This window comes from Protomyctophum bolini (assembly GCF_963924005.1).
Source record: "Protomyctophum bolini genome assembly, chromosome: 13".
Lineage (NCBI taxonomy): Eukaryota > Metazoa > Chordata > Actinopteri > Myctophiformes > Myctophidae > Protomyctophum > Protomyctophum bolini.
In genome coordinates, this window is record NC_137874.1 from 3435237 (window position 1) to 3460957 (window position 25721).

General features: G+C 43.7%; 1 protein-coding gene across 3 annotated transcripts in view; it reads right to left on the reverse strand.

The window, feature by feature from the left end:
* The window catches only part of dpp3 (dipeptidyl-peptidase 3), a 31451-nt gene extending 8217 nt beyond the window's left edge, over positions 1 to 23234 (reverse strand). For 2 of the 3 annotated variants that reach the window (XR_013965165.1, XM_080780354.1), the window contains exons 1-15: positions 23006 to 23234; positions 20670 to 20831; positions 19962 to 20106; positions 18184 to 18273; positions 17604 to 17741; positions 16149 to 16223; positions 14035 to 14125; positions 11633 to 11763; positions 10480 to 10610; positions 6250 to 6308; positions 3810 to 4004; positions 3439 to 3551; positions 3210 to 3302; positions 2710 to 2772; positions 1961 to 2085 (exon numbers count right to left, since the gene is read on the reverse strand). Coding sequence is in view for 2 of the 3 variants with exons in the window: in XM_080780354.1 (XP_080636480.1) it covers positions 1961 to 2085; positions 2710 to 2772; positions 3210 to 3302; positions 3439 to 3551; positions 3810 to 4004; positions 6250 to 6308; positions 10480 to 10610; positions 11633 to 11763; positions 14035 to 14125; positions 16149 to 16223; positions 17604 to 17741; positions 18184 to 18273; positions 19962 to 20106; positions 20670 to 20831; positions 23006 to 23181 (1787 nt within the window). In the remaining variant the exon portion in view is untranslated. Of the gene's footprint in view, positions 1 to 1960; positions 2086 to 2709; positions 2773 to 3209; positions 3303 to 3438; positions 3552 to 3809; positions 4005 to 6249; positions 6309 to 10479; positions 10611 to 11632; positions 11764 to 14034; positions 14126 to 16148; positions 16224 to 17603; positions 17742 to 18183; positions 18274 to 19961; positions 20107 to 20669; positions 20832 to 22644; positions 22709 to 23005 lie in introns of those variants that run through there. The other variant, XM_080780355.1, reaches the window with a different exon arrangement.
* Positions 23235 to 25721: the final 2487 nt, after the last annotated feature.

Here is a 25721-nt window from a genome sequence, read left to right on the forward strand (position 1 = left end):
CACACACACACACACACACACACACACACACGGTTCGATTTGTAAAGGCAAAGAACATTTGCTTCACAGCTTCAACCCTGTGTTCTTATTTGCGCGAAGATAGACGATCTACAAGCTCACAGAGCATCGCTTAACGATGCGTTAGGAGCTTTTCGGACGAGGGAAATTGTGGGGAGGACACTCTTAAATGTTCGAACATATGCCCAAAACAGAGGCGTCCGGGTTGATTTCATTGACAAAAACACACATTAATAAAATGTAAAGATATATTACATTCGATCAAACAAATGCATATCAAACATATCGAGACGTTCTACCTACATTATCCCAAAAGAAAAATGCATGTAGAATTGAAGTCAGCCTGACCAGAAGCAGTGATAAAACATATCGCCAATGCCATAAAAATGAATGACCAGAAGGTTGGAAGTCAACCCCCCCCCATAAAAGTGGAACCCTACACACGTCATTCATCATTAGGCCTGGCGCCACGCTAGCACCCAGATGGCCACTGGAGACAATAACACCTACATACTGACTACATACATAACGCTGGACAGGAAAATCACACAGACATCCTTCACACACACACAGAGAGAGAGAGAGAGAGAGAGAGAGAGAGAGAGAGAGAGAGAGAGAGAGAGAGAGAGAGAGAGAGAGATGAGGGAGAGAGAGAGAGAGAGAGAGAGAGAGAGAGAGAGAGAGAGAGAGAGAGAGAGAGATGAGGGAGGGGGGGGTGAAGATGGAGTAAAGCAGGAATACAGTAACAGAGGAAAGAAGAACGAGAACTGGAGCAAAAATAACATTAAAGATGGAGTGCCACCATTTTTCCCCCACCCTAAAACATGATCATCAGGTATTATTACAATATAAGGGGGAAGAGACATTTTTCCAAAAAAGTGTACAGTATTTGTTAAAATCATGCTTTTATGTGGACACGCCCACCAGTTCATTAAGTATGCCTGGTTTGCCTGGTGGGTGGTAACTGAAGCCACACCCACAGCTGTAGTTGTATGATAAAGGCTGATAGTGTGGTGTCACTATATCACCGTTTACTTCATTGGCCCATTTGACTGTCTCCAGGAAGAAACGCTAATTACAAAGTTGATACACCACATAAAAACAACTCCAGGGTGTCTAATGAAGTACTGTCACCTCATAGACACGTGGAAAACTGGAAAAATACAAAAAAAAATTGGCCCTCCAAGACCAGCAGACCCCACATACATGACGTCAATGCCATTCATGACGACCTTAGCTGCATGCCTCTCCCCTTCTCTCTCTCTCCCTCCCTCCCTCTTCCCTGTCTTATCTTTACTTGATACTTAAAGGACCACTTCACCACTTTTCAACCTATCTTCATATAACAGGTCCTCACTAATAATCATGATAAAATGGCACGATTTTTTCTACTCAGTCTGTCTCTTAGGAGGGCTGTGGGCAGTTTAGAAACAGTCTTCCAGTGACATCATCATTAGGCAGATTTATTTTTTAAACAAGATTTTTTTTACAAAAATGTTTAAATTTTCATTAGCGTGAGAACGATGGATTCCATTTTCGCATTGCAACTTTTCAGGACTAGTAAGCCTGCAGTTTATATTATCTTGTATTCCACATCGATGATGTCACTGGAAGACAGTTTCTGAACTGCCCACAGCCCTCCTATGGGACACAGACAGAGTAGGAAAAAATTGCGCCATTTTTTCATGATTATTTGTGAGGATATGAAGATATAATAGTAAGTTGAAAAGTGGTGAAGTGGTCCTTTAATCAATGAAGGCAGAAAAGCACCCAAAATAATAACTGCTGCCTGCGTGCTGTACATACCCGAGCACCTCCTTGTTCAGGCACAGGTACAGGCCCACACACTCTGCACGGCATTCTGCTGTACATACCCGAGCACCTCCTTGTTCAGACACAGGTACAGGCCCACACACTCTGCACGGCATTCTGCTGTACATACCCGAGCACCTCCTTGTTCAGGCACAGGTACAGGCCCACGCACTCTGCACGGCATTCTTCGTAGGTGGAGGCGATGGTGGAGAACTTGCTGTCCCACGTCTCGCTGCCTTTATACCAGCTCGACACCTGCGGCACAAAATAAAAAAATAAAACAAAGGAAAAGAAAATCATATGAGATGAGATCCACGTCACGGGAACGGCACCATGGCTCAAATGTGGATGTCGGAACTTCCAAGTCGACCAGTCGTCTGTGATATTTATGATGTGTGACCCACGTTTTTAATTTAGGCAAAGTTTCAGCCTGGTCAGAGGCCCGTTAACTAATTATGACGGTCAAGTTAAACACACACGGACAACAAAGACTGATCGCTTTACTATTGATTCTATAGGATATTCTATTCTATAATAGACAACAATAGTCTGCACTCTGAAGAGCCACAGTGGGAGAAAAAAATAAAAACACACACAGGCACTCGTTTCGGGTGGCGCAAAGGGGGTGCGCGCACACTCACACACACACACACACACACACACACACACACACACACACACACACACACACACACACACACACACACACACACACACACACACACACACACACACACACACACACACACACACACACACACACACACACACACACACACACACACACACACACACACACACACACACACACACACACACACACACACACACACACACACACACACACACACACACACACACACACACACACACACTGACCAGTTGTCCAGTCTCTGGGTTGGTAACCTTCGTCTCATCAAAGTTGAACTTGCCCTTGTCGTCCTAAACAGAGGAGACAGAGAGGTACGAACCCGTTAGCGTAACACCCTCAACTCAAACGCTTGTTCTTTATCTACTTCACCGATGTGTCGAAGATTGCACACGGACTTGTTGGTTCATACTTTCACAATTTTCAGTTATTCTAATAACACTTGAGAGTTCTCAATGGTTTTAAAGTGCTTATTGTCGCATTCACAATCACATACAATACGATTCATAGCATTACGGGCAAGAGAATAAGAATATAGGTAAAATGGTGGTAATAAAAGAGGAATATAAACAAAACAAACACAGAGACAGATTTGTCACACGATATACCTGTGTATACAGTAAGCTAGGTGAATATATCACGCCATGACTTGATAAGGCAATAAAGTGAACATTCTAAAGTGCAGGGAGGTGTATTGTGACAGTCTGTGACTGACTCTGCTGCTACTGACCTTCACAAACAGTTTGCCACTGCCATGACCCAGCAGCTCATGGAGACCAACCTGCACCTCAAACGATGGGCCTTTCCACGCGATATAAACGTCCTGAAACGCATGCGCACGCACACGCACACACACACACACACACGCGTACATTGGTGTGCGACTGGCGGTAACCATTTCTATGAAACATAATGTGGGGACTGAAAGCAGTGTGTGTGTGTGTGCGTGCACAACAGACCTTGTCGTCCTCCTCCAAGAAAGTGAGTTTGTCCTTTTGCGTGGCGTAGGCCACAGCCAGCACGTTGCCAAGCGACACATTCTTAAAGCCCTCCGACTGTCTGATGTCGTCGTCTACACACACACACACACACACACACACACACACACACACACACACACACACACACACACACACACACACACACACACACACACACACACACACACACACACACACACACACACACACACACACACACACACACACACACACACACACACACACACACACACACACACACACACACGGTTCTCTCAGACAAAGAGGACAAAAGGCTAAGAAAAGAAACCCCCCCGAAATGTTTGAACGTTTGAATAATAATACGTTACAGTTGGGGATGTTGATGCCGGCGGGAATGCCGCTGCCCGCGAAGGTGAGCACGTCGAGCGAGGTGAAGTCGGGCTTGAGGAAGGTGTCCTTCTCGTAGTCCCGGGGCCACGGCAGCTCGGGGAGCAGCACCTCGGCGGAGCTGACCAGATTGGCGAAGCGCTCGCTCATGGCCTTGTTCACCACCGCCACGAAGCCTGGGGCAGGGGGGGATATTGGATTTAGTGCTTTTTGCTGTGTAATAGTTCAGAGTGTGTTTTTTGCACTGAGCCGCTTTCAGCATGAAGTGACTCGTCTCTCTCGGGTTGACTCGTTTTCCGCAGGCGACTGGCGATGCGCCGCGAATGTGCCCATTAAAACAGTCATCTATAACGACATGAATGAATTAAGGATTGAAAGTGATACAAAAGGACCAACGTACGAAGGAGCCCCGATGGAAGCAAGCCAATAGGCTTTCTTGGTCTTAAACTGTTAATAGAGTGTTCAATCAAGCAACCAAACAAAAATCGGGACACATTGACTGCATAATTGCCAATATTACTGATGTCGACCAAATAGTTCAAATAATGGCCGATATATTATAGGCCAGATCGATGCATCCGTCTAGCTCTACAAAAACCGTAATAATATAAAGAGGTACTGGTTCGCGGAAGTAATTTCTCTATGGAGAATAACATGGGGTGATCTTAATATCGTCTACTATAAGCGTTGTGGTCCAAAAATAAACAAGCTGTCTCGGCGTTATTGTCAGGGAGGTGTCTCTGTATCGTTTGCAACAGTCAGTCACTCATATATGATACAGTCTGCTTCTAGCGAAAATCTAACTAATTCAGCAGCAGTAACATTAGCGTTTTCTCTCAGTCAGTTGATTCTTCATATCCATATGAGTGAAGCGGCCGGGGTGACATGTTTATTTTTCAAACACAGTTGTTATATGAGGCGATCTAAAAATCGCCTCAATGGGGATTTCAATGCAACTAAACAAATACATGAACCTGGGGACTGACGCCCTCTACTGAAAGTGACGTCAGACTTCGGTGCTCTATGATCTAAAGCAGTGGTTCTCAACCAGTGGTCCTTGAGGAGATTCCCCAGCTAAATGATGAGAGTTGAAGATCTTTTTTTTTAATTTCAGGCCTAAATGGGTTTCCTGTTACGCTTTTCAAGAGTTCAATTAATTAATTCTACAGAATTAGAGAATGTATTTTGATCAACGTTTGCCTGTTCTCTCTCCCCTAATGGTACCAACATTCCGGACAAAATCTTATCCAAGGATGACAACATTTTAAAAGTATTTTGTCCATGAGGCTAAATCTCATCAAATGGTCGTCCGTGGCTCAAAGGCCGAAGAAATAATGGGCCGTGATACGAGTGCCGCGCCACGAGCTTGTAGGTCTGCTATTTTTGAAAAATCCTGAAAAGGTGGCACAAATCTTTGAATATATATTCTTTCAGAGCAAACGTTTTACTCCAGCTTTGCTTCTGGGGGGGGGGGGTGGTCCCTGGAACAACATATTTTCAGATGGGGGTCGGCGGCCAAATACAGATAATTCTGGGGGTCCTCGAGATGAAAAAGGTTGAGGACCACTGACAGGTTTTTCAGTAAAAATAAATGGAGTTCAGGTCTAAATGGGTCAATAGTGAAATAATGTAGGAGATGCATCCACATGAAAACACTAGCTGATACATAACAGTTTCAGGCACACAATGGCCAGTGCCCTCTGTACTTTCCCCATTCACAGTCCACCAACATGTGTTTCAACTTTCAACTTCACTTCAAAAGAAAAACATTCAAAGAGAACAACTCCGACCCAATCCATCTAATCTCGGGTGGACTATACGATAAAGCCTCACGAGATCTCCGCCCACTCATCTGGTGACATTTAGATTCAACGGACAGGACGAAGCCGAGCGGAAAACTACTTGAAAAGACCCCACATTTCAGAGCGAATGCAAAGACTTTACGATGACTTTAGGGCGTTTTCTACAATATCCTAGCGGCTAGAATGCAGCCTAATATACAGTATGTTTACCATTTTCAATCCTACACATGTATGCAGGAGAAAATTCAATCTATTTTTTTATGTTTGTCTTGTCTAGACAAACATGGACAGAGTTTAATGTTTGTTTTGTCTCCAACACAAACATTAAATGCCATTAACAATTGTTTTGTCTGACACTGAGCAAATCGGCATATCATGTTATGATATTGCGATGATGTAACATGATAAGGGTTGGTAAAGCGTCCCTCACTTCACACGGGTGTGATTTTATTTATTTTTTATCGATCACCAAATATATATTTGCAGATAAAAGGCAATTAGCAGATGCCAATTATTGATGGAATTGGCCTGCGTCATAAAAGGTCCGAACTGGTGTTTTTAGAGTGGAAAAAAATACTTAATATTACCGTTCCCGAAGATTTAGTGTGAGAAAAGTTACCTTCAAACTCTCCTCTGGAGCCAAACGGGTCCCTGTAGCTCTCTATGAAGCCTATGTAGCTGAGAAGAACAAGAGAAGAGAACACATTAGAAGATAATAAGATCGCATGAAGAGAGAGAAGTCACTCTTTTATCATCAATAGATCCAAACCTTTGACCCACATAGTATGGACATGTTGTCGACGGTAAAGCAGCAGTGTGCAGTGTGTGGATAATTGTAAATTATGTTCAATTTTTTTCCAAGACCATCCACATTTAGAACTCTCTTTAGAACTGACAGAAAATAAGTCATGGCTATGTCAGTTACAGTGTGTGAAGTGTTACACACACCCCCCCCCCCCCCTCCCACCACCACCCCATCTTTTGGGGCTTGAGGGGTCGATCGCCACAGCGAATCATCCGCCTCCATCTCACCCTGTCCTCTGTCTCCTCAGCCAATTATCTGCCTCCATCTCACCCCCAGTCCTCTGCCTCCTCTTCTCTCACGCCAACTAACGTCATGTCCTCTTTCACTACGTCCATAAATCTTCTCTTTGGTCTTCCTCAACATCCTTCTGCCGATAGACACTCACTATCCCCTCCCATAGATATTTAATCCATTTTGGGGCGGGAACCCCTTTTGGTGTTAGCATTATGTTATGCTTTAGATATTGAAAAATAGCAGATCTACAAGCTCATAGCGCTCCGGGTGGCGCGCTACGAGCTTGTAGGTCTGCTATTTTTGAAGAAAATCGAAGAACCACTGACATAGAAAGATAGCTTTTTCAGAGAACTGTCAGGATGTAGAAGACATTTTTTTAGAATCTGATCTCAGGTCAGAATGGGTTAAAATAACAGATGCTGCATGGTTCGTTGGAGCCATGCGTGTTGACGGGAGGGCGGAAGAATTTACACTACGTCACCCTGCCACTCAAGTGACTAATGGCCAATCACAGCGCATCTTTTCCGGGGGGGGGGGTCATCCCTATATGTTCCCCAGGTTCTATGTTCCCCAGGTTCTATGTTGCCCAGGTTCTATGTTCCCCAGGTTCTATGGCCCTCATTTATCAATTGAGTGTAAAATCTGCCCCAAATTCGAGTGTTGGTTTCATAGTACACCCTGCAGCTGATCCTTCCTTAATGTCATTCCGACGTTAATAAATGTGACGGCTGAAATCTATCTGGCACGCCCTATGAAATCAAGCCTCGCCCTCGTTTTTGCGACATGAACAACTGCAGTACGACCTTGGAAACCATAGTTACATGACGAAAAAAGTCAATAAAAACGTTTCCCCCTTGCCTTGCCGCCCGCCTCACCCCCCCTCTCATACACACACACAGACACACGCAACTTGCAAGCAACTGTCACTGTGTGTTAGTTGTATATATACAATTATTAAAGCGTTTATTCATTTAATATACAACTATAACAAGATTAGTGAACGAAAACCTGAACCTGTGATTCTGTGAAGCATTAATTAAATAACATTGCTCACGTCATTGGTATGAGTTTGGACACGCACAGCCCGTGACAAATGCCGTTTTGCAAATAGCTGCATCTCCTCCTCCGCTCCTGTTCTGTCTGTCTACTGTCACTGTCGTGACCTGCATGCACGTTTATGACATTACTCCCTGCGCAGCTTAAACCTTATGTGGTACCGGTGGTAGGCTATAGAGAGTATAGATAGTGGTGGTGGGCTCAGGCTGAGTTGGAAAAGGGGCGATGCGGTCCCCACTTGCGCTGGCTCGGCACTGTCGGCAGTCACATTTATTGGCATTCGAGCGCGTCGGGTTTATCCTTAATTAAAAGGACGAGACGTAACGCGAGAAAGACACATGGCTGTAGATTGCAGTAGCCTGCCCGTTTTGACTATGGCTGCAGAACTGCAAATGCCTTCCATGTCATGGAAGTTAACTCTTCCAGGGGCATCTCATGCAAACAGGGCTCGAAATTAACTTTTTTACTTGGTAGCACTGGTGCTCCCAATTTCAAAATGAAGGAGCACCAGAAAAAAATTAGGAGCACCCACCAAAATCTAAGGAGCACTAATATGTAATCGATTTTTTACATTCATAAAAACAATAATATAACGTGTGGTTTACAAATAACATAAAATGACTAAAGTATAAAAATACATGCCAGAATTTAAAATGTAGTGTCCAGACTTTCTGTCCCTCATCCATCCATCTCTTCAAAGAGGCCGAGGCATCAAACATCTCCAGTTGAGGACCCTCGATCTAGTCTACACTGATTCCAGCCAGTCACATCACCCGTTTTCTTTTTCTTTGTTTTGTGTTTTTCACCTTCATAGCCTATTTAGATCATATAATTAGAATTTCTAATATAAAATAATTTCTATGTAAAACATGGTATTTATAGCTATGCCTACTCACTATGCCTACCACTTCAGTGCTGGAAAATTACTCTAATGTTATACTTAAGTAAAAGTAGCAATACTGCTGCTATGTAGAAACCAGGTAGAAACACTTACAAGTCTGCTATTCTCTCTCCCTCCCTCTCTCTCATTCCCTACCTCTCTCTCATTCCCTCTCTCTCTCTCTTGCAAGCGCGCGAGCGCACACACACGCACACACACACACACACACACACGCCGGTCCGCCTCCTCCTCTTTTACATTCACAATCACAGAGTCCGTAGCGTACCGCTCCGGTCTTTTCTGAATCGCTGCCTTGAAATAATGTACTTTCTGACACATAGTGAAGTTGCGAGCCGAGGCGCTCTGGAATGTGAGCGATGCAGCGCTCAACGTTGTCCCGTACCGTTGTGTCAAAGAGTAGTTAACTACACACGTTGGTTTGTTAGCATCAAGTGCTAGTGCAGCTAGCAGACAGGAGTCTGCAGTGGAGTTGGATAGAGCGGCTGCGGCTCAGAGCGCCCGTTTTTCGAGAATTGATCGTTGTAGCCAGGCGCACCACAGTAATTATTTGTAGTAGCACTGGTGCTCCCAAATATATTTTTAGGTCGCAAAGGTTAAAATTCAGGCGCATTTGCGACCAAAATGGTCGCTATTTCGAGCCCTGCATGCAAAACACAGTTGAAATGGCTTGCATCTAACTTGCAACATTGTTTTTAATTTGCGCGATTTTAATTGCGTGCACACTTGGAAATATCCTACCAATTTCATATGACACATCATGTAGGCCTATTTTATTTTCGTTTATTTTTTTATTTTTTTACATGCAACCCATATACATACAGTTTTATATTAACATTTTAGGAGTGAATATAGCCTACGTTCGATGCCTGCGACAGCCTCTCAGCTGGTCAAACAATGCTGCTCCGCTGTTCTACGACAGAAAAACAGGTGAGGACAAAGCGTACGACAGCTCCCGACCAGACGTCATTTTTGTCTTGGCACAAGTTCAATTTCAAGCTTTGGCGGAAATGGTAAATTGCGGTAATTTTGGCGTACGCACGGTTGATAAATGAGGGCCTAGGTTTCTGGTTTAAGGACTTCAGTGTTTTGTACTATACAATTGTATGTATAAGTACAGAACAAAGAATGTTTGTTTTTGCCATCTTTGTTGAAGAGTCTGAGCAAATATATTTTAGTTTATTTTATGCCGGTGTTAATTTTCTGATTCAATTCATTCAATGGATTGTTCAAAGACTGAGCTTAAATCAGAAGAATTTGCTACTAAAAGTAAGACCAAGTTGCTAAAATACTTTTAGTCTTACTAGAATTACTAAACTTACTAGGTTAGGTTTCTGGTTTAGGTTTATTCTAAGTGGGGAACAACAAAGAACCTTTTTTGCATGGTGGGGAACATAGAACTTGGGGAACATAGGTACGCTCCCTTTTCCAGGACTTATCAGACCCGAACAAGCGCTCTGTGACGCACACGCGCTCATGCTTCCGCGGGGCGTAGCAAGGAACCTCGGGAATCACCTTCTTCACGTCTACTCCCTGTGACCTCACTGTTCCACTTGGGTTCCTCTCAGTCACACCCGTGAAGCCTTGAACTCATGGAGAACTGGAGATTTCGTCGTCGCGTTCTCCTCCCTAAGACATTAGCATCTTTCCGCCGGTCCTCAAAAACCCCCCAAAAAAAAAAACTATATCCAGGGCGCCCGCTGGCCTAGCGGTCCAGGCGCATGGCACATACAGGCTCTGGGCCTGACAGCGCGTCGCGTGTTCGAGTCCCGTTCATGACGACCTTTGCTGCGAGTCTCTCCCCTCGGGGGGGGGGGGGGGGGGCATTAATTGCAAAAAAAGAGCTCAAACGTTACCTCTCTACGATTGGTCCCTTGTCTTTGATCCAGTAGCGGGAGCCCTCCTTGTGGGCGTCGACCGAGCCGAAGGTGAAACTGCGGCAGTACTCCTCCAGCATCCGCCGCTGGTTGTCGTTGGCGGCGTGCGCCTGTTCAGCCAATCACAGAACGGCGTCACGAGTTACCACATGCATCCGTCGTGAACAGTGACGTTACACACACACACACACACACACAGTGCCTCTTAAGACTTCCGATGCCAACAACGTGTATACGCGTCTTATCAAATAAAGCCGCGGGGGAGCTCGTCGTAGCACGCCACTCTGTGGCGCGCTATGAGCTTGTAGATCTGCTGTTTTTCAATAGCTAAAGCATAACATAATGCTAACACCAAAAGGGCTTCCTGCCCAGAATGGGTTAATGCAGTGGTTTTCAACCAGTGGTAATTGAGGGGGTTCCATTTGTGTCCCCAGCTAAATGATGGAGAGTTGGTAACCAAATGGACCAGTAAAGATATTAACTAGAGTGTAAAATGGTTTCATTTCACGCTCTGCATTACTTTCATTTAATTTACAAGAAGTCTACAGAATTAAAGAATGTAGAAGAATTGTTCTCTCTCCTAATGGTATACCAACATCAATACAGCATGGAATTATGGACAAAATCTCATCCAACGACAACAACATACCGGTATTCTAAGTGTTGGGGTTAAGGGGCTAAATCACATAAAATGGTGGTGGGTGGCTCAAAATCAGAATAAATACTGGGTATAGAAATCAAACGGGTTAATTGAAAACTACTGTGTTAACCCATTTTGGTGTTTTAAAGCATCATGTTAAATACTTTAGCCATTGAAAAATAGCAGATCTACAAGCTTGTACGGTCTGCTATTTTTGAAAAAGAAAACGTGAAAATGTGGCACAAATCTTTGAATATACATTATTTCAGAGCGAACATTTTAAACTCAAATCTTTGCTTCTGGAGGGGGGGGGGGGGGGGGGGGTCCCTGGAACAACATTTTCAGATGTTTGAGAACGACCGACACAGAAAACATGAGGTTTTTTCAGAAAACCGGCACGATTCGGAACGACTTTCATAGAATCGTCCTCGGGTCTAAATGGGTGTTATACAGGGTTCAAAAGGGTCCATGGGCCCTTGCTCCTCCACTGACCTGTGCCTGTTGGAGGTAGTGGCTGACCTTCGCCATCAGAGGAGCGTAGTCGCCTCTCGTCACCTGGAAGTCTTTGCCGTCGAACTTGAAGTCGCCACAGCGCGACGCACATTCCCCCTCTGTGGCGCAGTCTGTGGAAGCAAGATCACGGACCGTTGGCTTACAGTAGGTACAGTAAGGTGGCGGCTGGTGGCTCAGGGGGGCCCAGTGGCCGGACGGTGACCGTAGAGGTTTAGGGATGGAGCTCGTTAAGGTTTCATTGATAGCAGGCTTATTGAGCCGGGTCCTTATCGAGCCCACTATCGAGCATTTGCTATTATTTTGTGGAAAGAACAGAAGCTTATTTTTATTGGCCAGTTGTGAGAGTTTGTATGCCAATAAACAGTTATAAGGTGTGTACACACACACACACACACACACACACACACACACACACACACACAATTATATATATGCTTATTATATTTGAATAATCTTTATTTTAACCAACCAAGGCATCCCTTTGCACTACATTTTACTGTAGGCCTTATACAGTGCCTTTCTAACAGACGGTTCATTGTGTACCGTCACTTTAAAAGTGAAATGTATACACATCATCGTACGGCGGTGTCGTGCACCAAAAATAGCCAATCTACAAGCTCACAACGCGTCTGGTTGCACCGCGTTGTGAGCTTGTAGCTCTGCCTTTTTCGGCAACGATAAGACTGAGAAGTTGAACATTGTCGAATAAGTCACGTATTATGGGAGACTATTCAATCGATTCGCCGGGAGATACAGTATTAGAACTATGGCAGGGAGATTTGAGTCTCCCCAACGTATTATTATGAATTGGATTAATAATGTATGGCAACGTCTTACCGTGCCTGCCTCCCGTGTTGTTTCGACTCGCTGCAGACATGCAAAGGTATCGCATTTGGGTTTAAAACGATGCATTATGGACAGATGTCTAATGCATTGCCGAAATGCTCCCTTTCGTGCATTTGCAACAACTGTGGTAGGCTACATTATTGCATTTAGCTCCCCTCTTGTCTTTTTTTTTACCAAACTTTTCACCCGTTCCACCAAGCCAAACGCTTATTGATACTCGGGTCTCGATGAATGCCGAACCGGGTTTGTAATGGACCCGATTTGCGGGCTCCATCCCTAGTAGGGTTCCCAGTTCGAACCCAGGCTCCCGCAGAGTTAGTGTGTCGAAGTGTCCTTGAGCAAGACTCTGAACCCGATTGCTCCCGATGTGCAGGTTGGTGCCTTGCATGGTTTCAGCCGCCATCGGCGTATGAGTGTGTGTGTGTGAATGGGTGAATGTAATGCACAATTTATGTAAAGCGCCTTGGATAAAGGCGCTATACAAATGCACCATTTAGATGTGGAGGCGCAAAAGTTGATCGAACAACGCATGTCATGGTAATAATGTATTGCGAGCTTGTAGATAAGATATTTTTGTGGGGGTTTTATTTTGCACACTCTGTTGTAAAACGACTTCTACTCATGTTACACAATTACACTGGTCCTTTAAAACCAGGATCAAAAAAAAATAATTACAGAGGTCACAACAAGAGATCAAAAAGACTCGCACATCCCGACACCATGTTGGTTGCGTGCTTGTTCCAAGAATACATCATGACAGAAACAGAAATATCCACTAAAACAAATAGCTGCCGTTAAAAAGACGTTTTATTTGCAGAAGTGGTAAAGTTCCGTGCCACACAGTCTGTTCTGAGGAATCTGAGGAATCTCACACTTCTGACCTCAGAAGTCAAAAGAAGGACATTAAAGTAAGTGGCGTGACTGAAGGATGTGCATCTTTGGACAGTAGAACAAAAAACGTATAAAAACATAGTCGGACTAATTGTATATATACAGTTCTTATTCAATGCAGAATATGACTGCAATTACTATGCTGAATTTGGCTGACTTAATCAACCACAAAAGAAAATCCCACTTCATACTGTTACACACGAAAATGGCAGCTCTACAAGCTCACAACGCGTTGCAGAGCGATACGTTGCGGCGCTTGTAGATCTACCGTTTTTTTTATGAAGATGTAATTGTTCTTTTGTCTATAACGACGCTAGGGATGCCAGGCTGAAGGTCGGGAACCTTTTTTTGGCGTTATACTTTAGCTATTGAAAAAAATAGCAGATCTACAAGCTCGTAGCTATCTTTGCTTCATGGGAGGAGGGTGCCTGGAACAACATATTTTCAGATGGGGGGTCGGTGGGCAGATACAAATAATTCTGGGGGTCCGTGACGTGATAAAGGTTGAGCACTGCCGACACAGAAACATAGGTTTTTCCAGAAAACTTTTAGGATTTAGAAGACTTTTTTTTAAATAATGGGCCTCAGGTCTAAATGGGTCATTTAGTGCAACTATGATAAAACACAAGAAAAGACGTTCTGACCTTTCTGGACAGCCGATGCCAGGCGCACCTCGTAACAGGCCTTTCCTCCCTTCTCCCGCTTAAACAGACGCGTGTTGTAGGCCGACAGGTTCTGGAAGACGGCACAACATACACAAACAAATATCACTATTCAGACATGAAAGAAAACCTCACCTCATCTACAAGCTCACAACGCATCGCGTCTAATATGTTGAGAGAGCTTGTAGATCTGCTAGCCTTTCAAAGCCATTCGCTTGAGCTCCGCGATTCATGAATGACTGACACTTTTATTGAATCCCCCCCCCCCCCCCCTACCGTTTCATCATTACAGTCGAGTACAATTGTCCTGTAAATCTAATTAGTCAAAGCATATCTAGGCCCAACCTGACTCCGCCAGATTGCGGCAGTATCGAGTTCACAAGCTCCCTCCTCCTACCTTGATCTGGTCTCTCTCTCTCATGCAGAAACGGTGAACATAATGTACATAATAATTTAGAGTTGCAGTCCTGTTAGCTTGCGTTTACATTTGCGCTGTGGCACAGCCGCGATACGTCACCATATTCAATTATTTACTCGTTCTTTATTAGGGTTTATTGTTAAATGATTGACTTATTCAATGCTTGCATTATTCTAATTAGCAGCCTACAATGGGACATAAAAGCTGGCACTGGGGTGATCACGCCAGCCCTTTGGAAAACGACCAAGTGATCCCGTACCCGAAAAGCTAGCCCACCCCCGCCTTGACTGAAAGGAAGAGACCAGAAGTGCTCGGTCGCGCACGAACTGTGGAACGCTCTCCCCGCCCACCTTTAACACAATCAGTGACGGAAGTTCTTCAAAATAGGAGCTCTGGGGTGCCAGAGTTGTCTGAGCGCTTTTACTCTGAAAGCCACGACCCAGAAACAATCTACTAAAACAAAGTTGACTTTACATTGCGATCATTTTAATTTATACGATATATGATCCAAAAAGCGTTCATATTTTGCGGGAGGGACGGATGAGGAGCAGAAATGAAGCGCCAGCATATCGATCCGTTCATAACCACGGAGAGCGCCCTGGATTAGACGAGTCATTCTTTCCGCCGCGCTAACAACTAAGTCAACGGTAAGCTAATATGAGCCCAGAGCGTAGCAGACGGTAGCCGAAAGGCGAACTGACAAAAAATTCTGAATATTCTTATCTCGCCCGGTATCATTGAGGATGCGCTAGGACGGCCTCACACGTCCTATGTACGCGTCGGTAGGTGACGCTATGACGTGTGGCACCGCCGTATCGTATGTACGGAAACGGTTAAAGGGACACTTCACCCTTTTTGCAAAAAGATATATGTTAATGACGTTTAGAAACTTTAGATCACTTTCCTGGGGGTATTTATGTGTGTAATATGTGGTTTTAGATATTTTAGATTGTAGCAGTGAGCCTGCTGTCTCTGATGTCATGGACACTGGGCTCACTTCCTTCCTGGACTACATGTTGTCTCAGTAAGACAGCTCTCCCCCCTATCCACAAGGAGGAGCAGTGCACCAAAGAATTATGGGAATTGTAGTCCAGGAAGGTAGTGAGACCAGTGTCCATGACATCAGAGACAACAGGCTCACTGCTACAATCTAAAATATCTAAAACCACATATTACACACATAAATACCCCCAGGAAAGTGTTCTAAAGCTCCTAAACGTCATTAACATATATTTTTTTGCAAAAAGGGTGAAGTGTCCCTTTAAGAGGACTAAAAACTTTCCTTTTATACCAAAGCATTTTTATAGCCTTGCCCTTGTGTTTTAAATGATCCCGTTCCATTAGATGTTTTTAATGGTGTGTTGTTTCGTCTGCTGTAGCACTTTCAGATTCTGACGAATATAAAGTGCGTTATAAATAGAAATCCATTATTATGGTCTGCCAGAGCCCCTGCAGTCTGGGTGCGCGTTTGGTCACAACACAAAGTTCTATCCGGTATGAGGCTGTGGTGGATGTGGACATGATGCTTGTCAGGTTGAAAAGAAAAAAAGATATATATAGACAAACGGAGTTCCTTTTGCAAAGGTGTCTTGAATTTGGCTGTGGAGGGTGAAGGAGTATATAGGACTATTCAGACAGACCCGGCCAGTAGGACGTAAAGGGCTCGCTGGATGCTCACCTGAGAGTCGAGGAACTTTTGGGCCAGCTCAGCGTCCTCCAAAGCACAGTTCCCTGAGAAATAGGTGGTAATGCCCTGCGGCACACAGGAGGAGGAAGACATTAGTAACCATACCCAGGAGTTGGAATGCATCTTTTAACCCATTCTGACCTGAGATCAGATTCATACGAGGTTTCCACTGGAGACACACTGGTCTGATTGACCCATTCTGACCTGAGAACAGATTCTAAAAATGTCAGTCGTTCTTCGATTTTTCAAAAAATAGCAGACCTACAAGCTCGTAGCGTGCCACTCGGTGGCGCGCTATGAGCTTGTAGATCTGCTATTTTTCAATAGCTAAAGCATAACATGATGCCGACACCAAGATGGGTTCCCGTTCAGAATGGGTTAAAAAAGGCTTTGTTAACCCATTTTTGGCGGGAACCCCATTTGGTGGTGCTTTAGCCATTGAAAAATAGCAGATCTACAAGCACTCTGTGCCACGCTACGAGCTTGTAGATATGCTATTTTTTTTTTTTATCGCCAAAATGTGGCGCAAATCTCTGAAAGTATATTCTTTCAGAGCGAACGTTTTTAACTCAAATCTTTGCTCCCTGGAACTACACATTTTGCAGATGGGGGTCGGCGGCCAAATACAGATAATTTTTGGAGTCTTTCACATGAAATATTGAGCACCACTCATATAGAAACATAGGCATTTCAGAAAACTGTATGGATTTAGAAGACTTTTTTTTTTAATGTTGACGTCAGGCCTAAATGAGTTAAATAAAACAAAAACATTATTATGTTAAAAGGTTAAAAGCGTTATTATGATAGCAATTATTGCTATAGATAAGAGTGTTTGTTCATTATATTTTCGGGTGGATTGCACATTTTTATGGTGTTCCAGTTGCAATTTTGTCTGCTCATTTCTTTGCGCCATCACTACCAATTCCACTTGTTTAATCTCTATCCTGTCAGACTTCTAGGCCTGATTGGATAAAAATGGCATCCCGACCTCAAAATGCATTTATTGTTTAATAAAGAGCTGGAGAGACGTGGAGACTCCTGTTACTGAACAAACACTCTATAGAGCATCGAAGTCTGACGTCAATATCGGTAGAGGGGCGCAAATCCTGACGCTATCGTTACTGCTATTGAATTGGTTACATTTTCGCTAGAAACAGACTGTATCATATACGAGTGACTGACAGTCTCAAACGATACAGAGCCGCCTCCCCGACAATAAAACAGAGACAGCTTGCTTAATTTTGGACCACAATGCTTATATGAGACGATTTTAAGATCACCCCGTGTTATTCTCCGTAGAGAAAAACTTCCGTGAACCAGGGGAATCGAGGGGACGAGCAGGTGACGCTCTATAGCAATTAGTACGTTAACACTTATTTTAACCAAAGAGAATCACTTGGCCTACCGTTAAACGATCACACACACACACACACACACACGTGTTACCTTGTCCCCCAAGCCCAGCTGTTTCTGTCTGTTTTCCAGTGAGTAGAGGAGCGGAGCACAGCTGTCCCACAGAGCCTCCATGTCACTGGGCTTCTCCTGGAACGCCTGGCTGGCCCACACCAGAGCCTTCAGCTTGTCCTGGGTCACGCACGCACGCACAGAAATATACGTAAGGAGGACACACACAATGAGAAAATACCATTACCATGTCAACATTCATTAGAAAACTGTACAGGGGGCAGTGATACTCGATAGACAAATAATGGTGAATGAATGGTGCCTTTATCCAAGGCGCTTTACAGAGATTGTGCATCACATTCACCCACCGATGCCGGAGCAAAACCATGCAAGGCACCGACCTGCCACATCAGGAGCAATTAGGGGTTCAGAGTCTTGCTCAAGGACACTGCGACACTGGGGGGGAGCCCACAGGGTTCAGAACTGGGACCCTTGAGGTTGCCATCCGGTCACACTCTATCCCTGAGCCACCGCCAGCCACCCCGAATACAATGACATACTGTGCAGTCATATGATACTATACAATATACATGGTTCTCTCTAGAGCCCGCTGCGTCGGTACCTTGGGGAGGTTGGGGATGAACTTGGTGTCTCCAAAAGACTTGTAGTTTCCCATGTTGGCGTACAGACCCGCTGCATACACCAAGAACGCCTGGACAAGACACAAGGCGGACAAAACATCATGAGGGCCTGCCACAATTATCACATAATCGCCTAATCACAATTGTTTGAGATAATCTCAATTATTGTTTTGCATAATCGTCATATTCAAAGGTTGTAGATTGGCTAATGTAATTTATCTTAACCCATTCTGAACGGGAACCCCTTTTGGTGTTACACTTTAGCTGTTGAAAAATAGTTTCAAATTTTTTGAAAGATTGTGAAAATGTGGCACAAGTCTTTGAATATATATTCTGTCAGAGTGAACCTTTTTAACTCAATTTTTTTTGCTTCTGGGGGGGGTTCCTGGAACAACATATTTTCATATGGCGGTCAGCGGCCAATTATTAATTACTTGTGCAAGCAGAGCGCGCACGTACTAGTTTCGCCCAGGACGATATTCGATGTGTATGAATCCTTCCCAGCAAATGACTTAATGACTACTTGTGCCTGATACGGCAGATTACATACATGTATACATAGGAGCATTACCTTTAATCCTCCCGACACTAAAACATATCGTCATTACGTCACCATCGAAAACCAATTACACTCTGGCATTGGGTACTTTAATCCACATCTTTATTACGTCATCATTCAGAGCTAGTTATACCAGTTATACCCTGACGTCATATGCTGGACCGGTGCATATACGCATCAAAAGTGGTGCAAAGTAACCACAGTATACCGCTAATCAACTTACAAATTACATATACATAGAGGCATTTCCTTTAATCCACCCGACACTGATCGACATATACGTCACCATTGAAGGTATTGGGTCCTTTAATCCTCATCTTTATTACGTCATCATTGAGAGCTAGTTATACCAGTTACCCTGACGTCATATGCTGGGACGGTGCATACATCAAAAGTGCTGGGACGGTGCATACTCATCAAAAGTGGCGCAAAGTAACCACAGTATACCGCTAATCAACTTACAAATTACATATACATAGAAGCATTTCCTTTAATCCACCCGACACTGATCGACATATACGTCACCATTGAAGGTATTGGGTCCTTTAATCCTCATCTTTATTACGTCATCATTGAGAGCTAGTTATACCAGTTATGTACTCTGACATGATGATATATTTTTCTCAGAGAAACTAAAAAGGGATCCAGAATAATTCTAAATCGATATATATGTATTTCATTTATAGATAGAAACTTGAACAACTGGAACAGCATATTTTCAGATGGGGGTCTGCGGCCAAACACAGATAATTCTGGGGGGTCGTTGACATGAAAAAGGTGGAGCAACACTGATATACATAGTTTTTTTCAGAAAACTGTTAGAATCGGTTAGTTTCACAGAGAAAATGAGAATCAGGTGGGAGGGAGGGTCAACGCACCTGTAGCCTGTAACTCACCTATGCTTTTTATGGCATAGGCAGCTCCCGGCAGGATCCGCCGGGAGAAACTAATGCGCAGCTGCGTGACATGAGACTAATTACTCAGAGCGACAGAGAGAGAGAGAGAGGAGCGTGTGTGTGTGTGTGTGTGTGTACATGTGTGCGTGTGTATGTCAATTTTACAAAGGTGCACACGATCAGAAATCAGCAGAGAGTGAGCAATGTTTGCGCTACTCCATGCCGAATTGAAGTGGACTCAGACCCAGACTTTTCTTTTCTCCCTGGAAATAAAAAACGTCTGGGTTTCCGAGGCTAAACGCACCTGGTACTCTTCGGGGCTGAGTCCGGCTGCCACGCCGACCTGCTCCAGCTGGGCAGGCGTCTGTTTGCGAAAGATTCTCTGCAGCAGGACGAAGATGTCGGTGGATTCCGGCGAGGTCTGCAGCAGCACCGCCAGCCCACCGTACCTGAGACCCGACCATTTCAATGTGTCATTCTAGTGAGATAGCATGGTGGAAATGTATGTATTGTACACTAGTGTGTCTTCGGTGGAAAGAAATTGCCGAAAATTGGCACATTTTCACAAGCCTAGTGGGGGAAAAGGCGGGTGCCACGGTGGTCAAATGAAGTTTATAGCCGTTTAAGTGGTTAAATAATAGATTCAAACTTAAATGTACATGTCACCAAAAGCTGAACTACGACATCATCCTTAAGAAAAATCCTAAATGTACATGAAATCTCAAACAAGGCGCGGGAAACAAAAAGGAGACGGGACAAATGGCCACCTAAATTAATTCAAGATTCAATAATTAAAAGATGTGCACTACATTTTGTTATTAAACTACACTTTTCGCAATATATATATATATATATATATATATATATATACACACACACACACACACTACTGACCCATTATCAGCAACCCCAGAAATGTTGTCAAATCTCCCAATAATTCAGCGGAGAAGGGACAAAATGTACCAGCCCTAAGTTCAAATCTGTGTCCTAAATGCTATGCACTGCATCGTACCATGCTGCACGGGACAGGTAATGGGAGTACATCTTCTCCCGCGGCGACAGTAGCTGGAAGGCCTCGCGGCAGTCCAGCGCAGAGATGCCGATGTCATTGGGGAGGTAGTACTGGGAGTCGACCATCTTCAGGGCTGATGGGGCTAACACTGGTAAGGAGGAGCTGGAAGCAGGGAGAACACAGGGAGGGAGGTACAGAGAAGGATGAGGAGTTGAGTGCAAGGAGAAGAAGACAGTGTAGGACTAGGACGGTAACATGTCATTGTTTTCCGACCTCCCATTGTTCCGAAATTACTAACCCTAAACATAACCTCCAAGCACGGGTGCAGCGCATGTTCGCCAGTTGTTGGTTAGACCAGTCATTAGCCCTACAACTAGTACAAACCCTCACCCTAAACCTAACGTCCCACGGGGCAGCACACCTAAACCTAACCTTAACCCATGTCTAACCAATGACTAGTCTAAACTAAGTATGCAAGTAGGACACCGTTTCACAAACGAAAACATGGGTCACGGACCCATTTCTATGGGTCGCGAGTCGCGACTCGAGTAAAAATCCCATTTTCTCTTCCTACATAAAAACAAAAAATGATGTATTTGTATTTTTATTAATTTTCAAAACAAAAACAAATCTAAGAAATGCCATGAATTAAATAAATTAAAAAATCTAATAATTATGAAGTAGTGAAAACAGCCAATCTACAAGCTCACAACGCTGCAACACGTTATGAGCTTGTATATATATCTGCCGTTTTCTTTTCACTATAGTTTGAGTGCCCCGGGGTCTCCTTGGGGTCGTGAGCCAGAAGGTTTGGGAAGCACTGGTGAAGGAGACGAGGAAGGAGAGGAACAAGGGGTCAAAGGGAGCGATGAAGAACGTGACAGCTCAGAGATGTCTCTATAACACTAGCTTGCTTATGATCAGCAGTACAGGCACCCCTTTTGGTGTTTTATGCATTACGTTATACTTTAGCTATTGACAAATAGCAGATCTACAAGCTCATAGCGCGGCACCGAGTGCCGCACTTCGAGCTTGTAGGTCTGCTATTTCTTTGAAAAATCTGGGGGGGAAAATTTGACACAATATATATATTATTTCAGAGCGAACGTTATTCAACATATTTTCAGACTGGGGTCCGCGGCCAAATACATATAATTCTGGGGGTCCTCAACATTAAATAGTTTGAGAACCGCTCTGATACAGCAAACTGTCATGAGTTAGAAGACATTAAAGAATCTGGTCTCTGGTCTAAATGGGTTAAGCCTATAGACTCAAGTGACAAACAGAGAGGGTGATTGCCTTGTACTTGCCTGCAACCTGGAAGTCACAATTACTTCCATAGACAATTAGACATCCCTCTTCGTGTGAAACAAAAGTTCCATTTGATTGTATATATTTAACGGCATTATTAAAAAAAAATCTTACAAAAGGACGAATAATAAACAATGAGGATTTTGCTGTGTGCCAAAGGTTCAGAATCAGACCTCATCTATACCATATATATATATATATATATATATATAAACTATGATGAATACAGGTCTGATTCACCACCTGCCCTACAAAGAAGCTAACGGTTACCTTTGATAAAGCTGGAGGTAGGGGAAAAAAACAGCCAATTATACTGTAAATTATGGAGGGGGGGGGGATATATATATATATAGCTATACTGTGTAAGGTACATGCATTCCTATAATTCCATCCGGAACAGGAATGCGTTCACTTTTGTTTCTATATAGTACACAGTACATATATTATTATGCTGCTGGAGACGGCTAACGTTAGCAGACATGCTAAATAAACGGTACAGCTGGTTAAGCAATATGAGAGAACTTTATAAACTAAAATCGTGGTGAATAAGCAACCCCATCATCAGACACTTCCCATATGAGTATGACCCACTTCTAGCTGCTATTTGCATACACGGATAATATGAAAGATTAACATTAAACATCATGAATGGACTCTAACTTACTGCCTGCTGGGTTTATACTTTCTTTCTTCTTACTGTCAATTTGCAGTCTCACGCTGTCTCTCTACCCTCACTTCCTGTATTCATTCAACGCAGGACTCGCCCCTCGACCAATCACAGCACTCGACTGACCGATTGACGGACGAGAGCGACCAATCAAAGAACACACTACAACAACCTTGTCCTGAAACTACAATCTTCAGGACATTTCCCCCCACATAAGAGACAGTGCGTGGTAAATATCGTTACATTGTGACCGGTAACAAACGTAAATATATAGTATTATTACATACAGACATTTCAAACAACGTGAAGGTCGAGCTTCTACACGCTGGTAGTGACATGAAGATTAAATAATTCTTACTAGCACCGAGATAGAGCAGGACCGTGAGACGAGGTGGCCGAGTGGTTAAGGCGATGGACTGCTAATCCATTGTGCTCTGCACGCGTGGGTTCGAATCCCATCCTCGTCGACAGCGTTTTCCATTTTCCTATTGTTGATGATCCGTGTACCACACGCGCCGCGTGCCTTAGCAGCATTGTCCTCCTCGTTACAACAAAACAACAACTCGTCGTTATAACTGCCACCCGAGATTTTGTAAAGCCTCGCGAGTAGGCCTAATAATGGTCAGCCAGTAGGTGGCGTCCTACCGGAACAGTACACCAGTGAATATGCCTCCTCCTCCAACAACGCCATAACTCTATGCTCCGCCTCCTCCATATACACTTTATCAATCATACAGACTGGTTAAATAACATCTTATTTGAGTGCAGGTTTAGCATAAAGTCTTTCAAAAACAGTTCTAAGAGAGCAACAGATGGCAGGCTGCCTGCTGCTGCCCCTGTGAAAAGTCTAAGCTTATCACCAGAAAATATAGAAAAGCCTCCGCCCCTGTTTATTGTAGGCCTATATCTATTTTCTTATTATTATTCTTTTTTGTATTTAATACTAGTCTACTCGTCTCGTTTATACGATATTTTAATTGTATATTATGTTTGTCTTTAAATGAATTCGATCGATCATGAATTGAATAGCCTACAGACTATAGACAGCCAGGACCCCAATGGAAGTCATATAGTGCTTTATATAAAATAGCTCTAAGCTGCGCTCTATTGCTGGTTAATTACTAAGGTTAGAACCCGCCGCAGTGGTGTCCGATTAGAATTTAAACCATATCATCCGATTATGCTTTGTCAGGATGACTGACTGAATCAATAAGATCCATATCTTGTCAACTAGGACGTTGTCTATAGTATGACAATCCCTAGCCATGGTTCATGTCTCTCGTATAATAAGTGACCTGAAAGGCGCGCCATATAAATAAAATGTATTATTATTATTCATACGAGAGTCAATGCGCAACCGAGGGTGGCACTCGGTGTGTTCGATATAGGCACGCTGACCGCCCTGCTAATACAGACTAATAGGCGAGTGCGCTCCCGGTGTGCAACTGTGAATTTCCCAAACGAACCCCGTTTGAAAAAAGTAGCCGGGGCGCTCGGATAAAAATGCTTTTTATTAAACAACGCGGGATGCAGCAATGCTAATCGCGGGTGCAGCAACTAACTAACACCCGTGGGACAAATTGTGAGTACTTTATATTTGAAATCGGAATGTTTATATATACGTTCTTATTGTGAATGTAGCGACCGCATAAAACAGGCTGCAGTTAAGTCATGACTGTCATGATGGTCATAATGGCAGTCATGTTTCAGGGCTAGACAATCCCTATATTTGGTCCGGCCGGGTTGACTATAATGCTGATATCGGATCGACCCACCTACAGTATGGATCTTATTGGCTTGTGTTAAATAACATCTTATTTGATTGCAAGTTTAGCATAAAGTCTTTCAAAACGGCTCTAAAAGAGCAACAGTAGGCCTAGGTGGCAGGCTGCCTGCTGCTGGCCCCTGTGCAAAGTCTAGCTTATCACCAGAAATGCCCCCGCCCTAACTGTTGTAGACAGATATTTTTTATACTACCCCGTTTATACGATCTTTTAATTGTATATTATGTTTGTCTTTAAATGTTTCGATCATGAATTGAATACAGACTAGACAGGACCCCAATGGAAACAAACAAGTCATGTGCTTTATTCTTGAGTTATTGTAGCATCCTTTTGTATGCAACTGTATAGGGCTACTTCTCAATCAATTAAATCAATATGTCAGCAACGCCACGACAAGCAGGGAATACTGAGCCATATTTGTCCTCTAGGTGGACAAAATGCACATTCATTAAACATGTTGTATGTGTCCAAACCTGCATGCAGGCTAGCATGTGGCCGACCAATGCAGTGAACGGCTTTGATCTTTTCACAATATTGTCAACGGTCCACCAAGCACTAAAGTTAGTTACAATTTACAATTTACAATTTACAATTTAGGCATTTAGCAGACGCTCTTAATCCAGAGCGACTTACATTAAGCAAGAACAAAAAAGCATGGGTATACATCACATAAAAACATTTATCATGAAACATGCGTAAGCTAAGAAAGTAACAGTGGAATATCTATAATGAAACTATACATATAAGCTATACATCTATACTACTATGCTATACATATGTACTATGACGTGCTATGACAATAGCACATACAATGCACTTATGCTGTCTACATAACATGCTATAAGTCTGTATCAAATGCTATCTAAGTCTACAGAATTGCTATCTAAGGGGGTGGGGTAAGTGCTATGGGCCATGATGGAGTCTGAAAAGGTGGGTTTTCAGACTACGGCGGAAGATTGGGAGTGATGCTGCAGTTCTGACTGCAATGGGAAGTGCATTCCACAGTTTTGGAGCCAGAAGGGAGAAGAGTTTGGGACGTGTGGAGCGTTGTCCCGGCGTTTTTAGTGAGGGTACTTCCAGCTTCCCTGCGTTGCCTGATCTGAGTGAGCGGGAGGGTTTGTAGGGTTCGATCATACTTGCAAGATATGGGGGAGCCATACCTTTGGTTGCTTTGAATGCCAGCATCAGAGTTTTGTATTCTGTGCGGGCAGCGACCGGGAGCCAGTGGAGGGAACGGAGCAGGGGGGAGACATGTGAGAATTTTGGCTGGTTGAAGTTGAAGACCAAGCG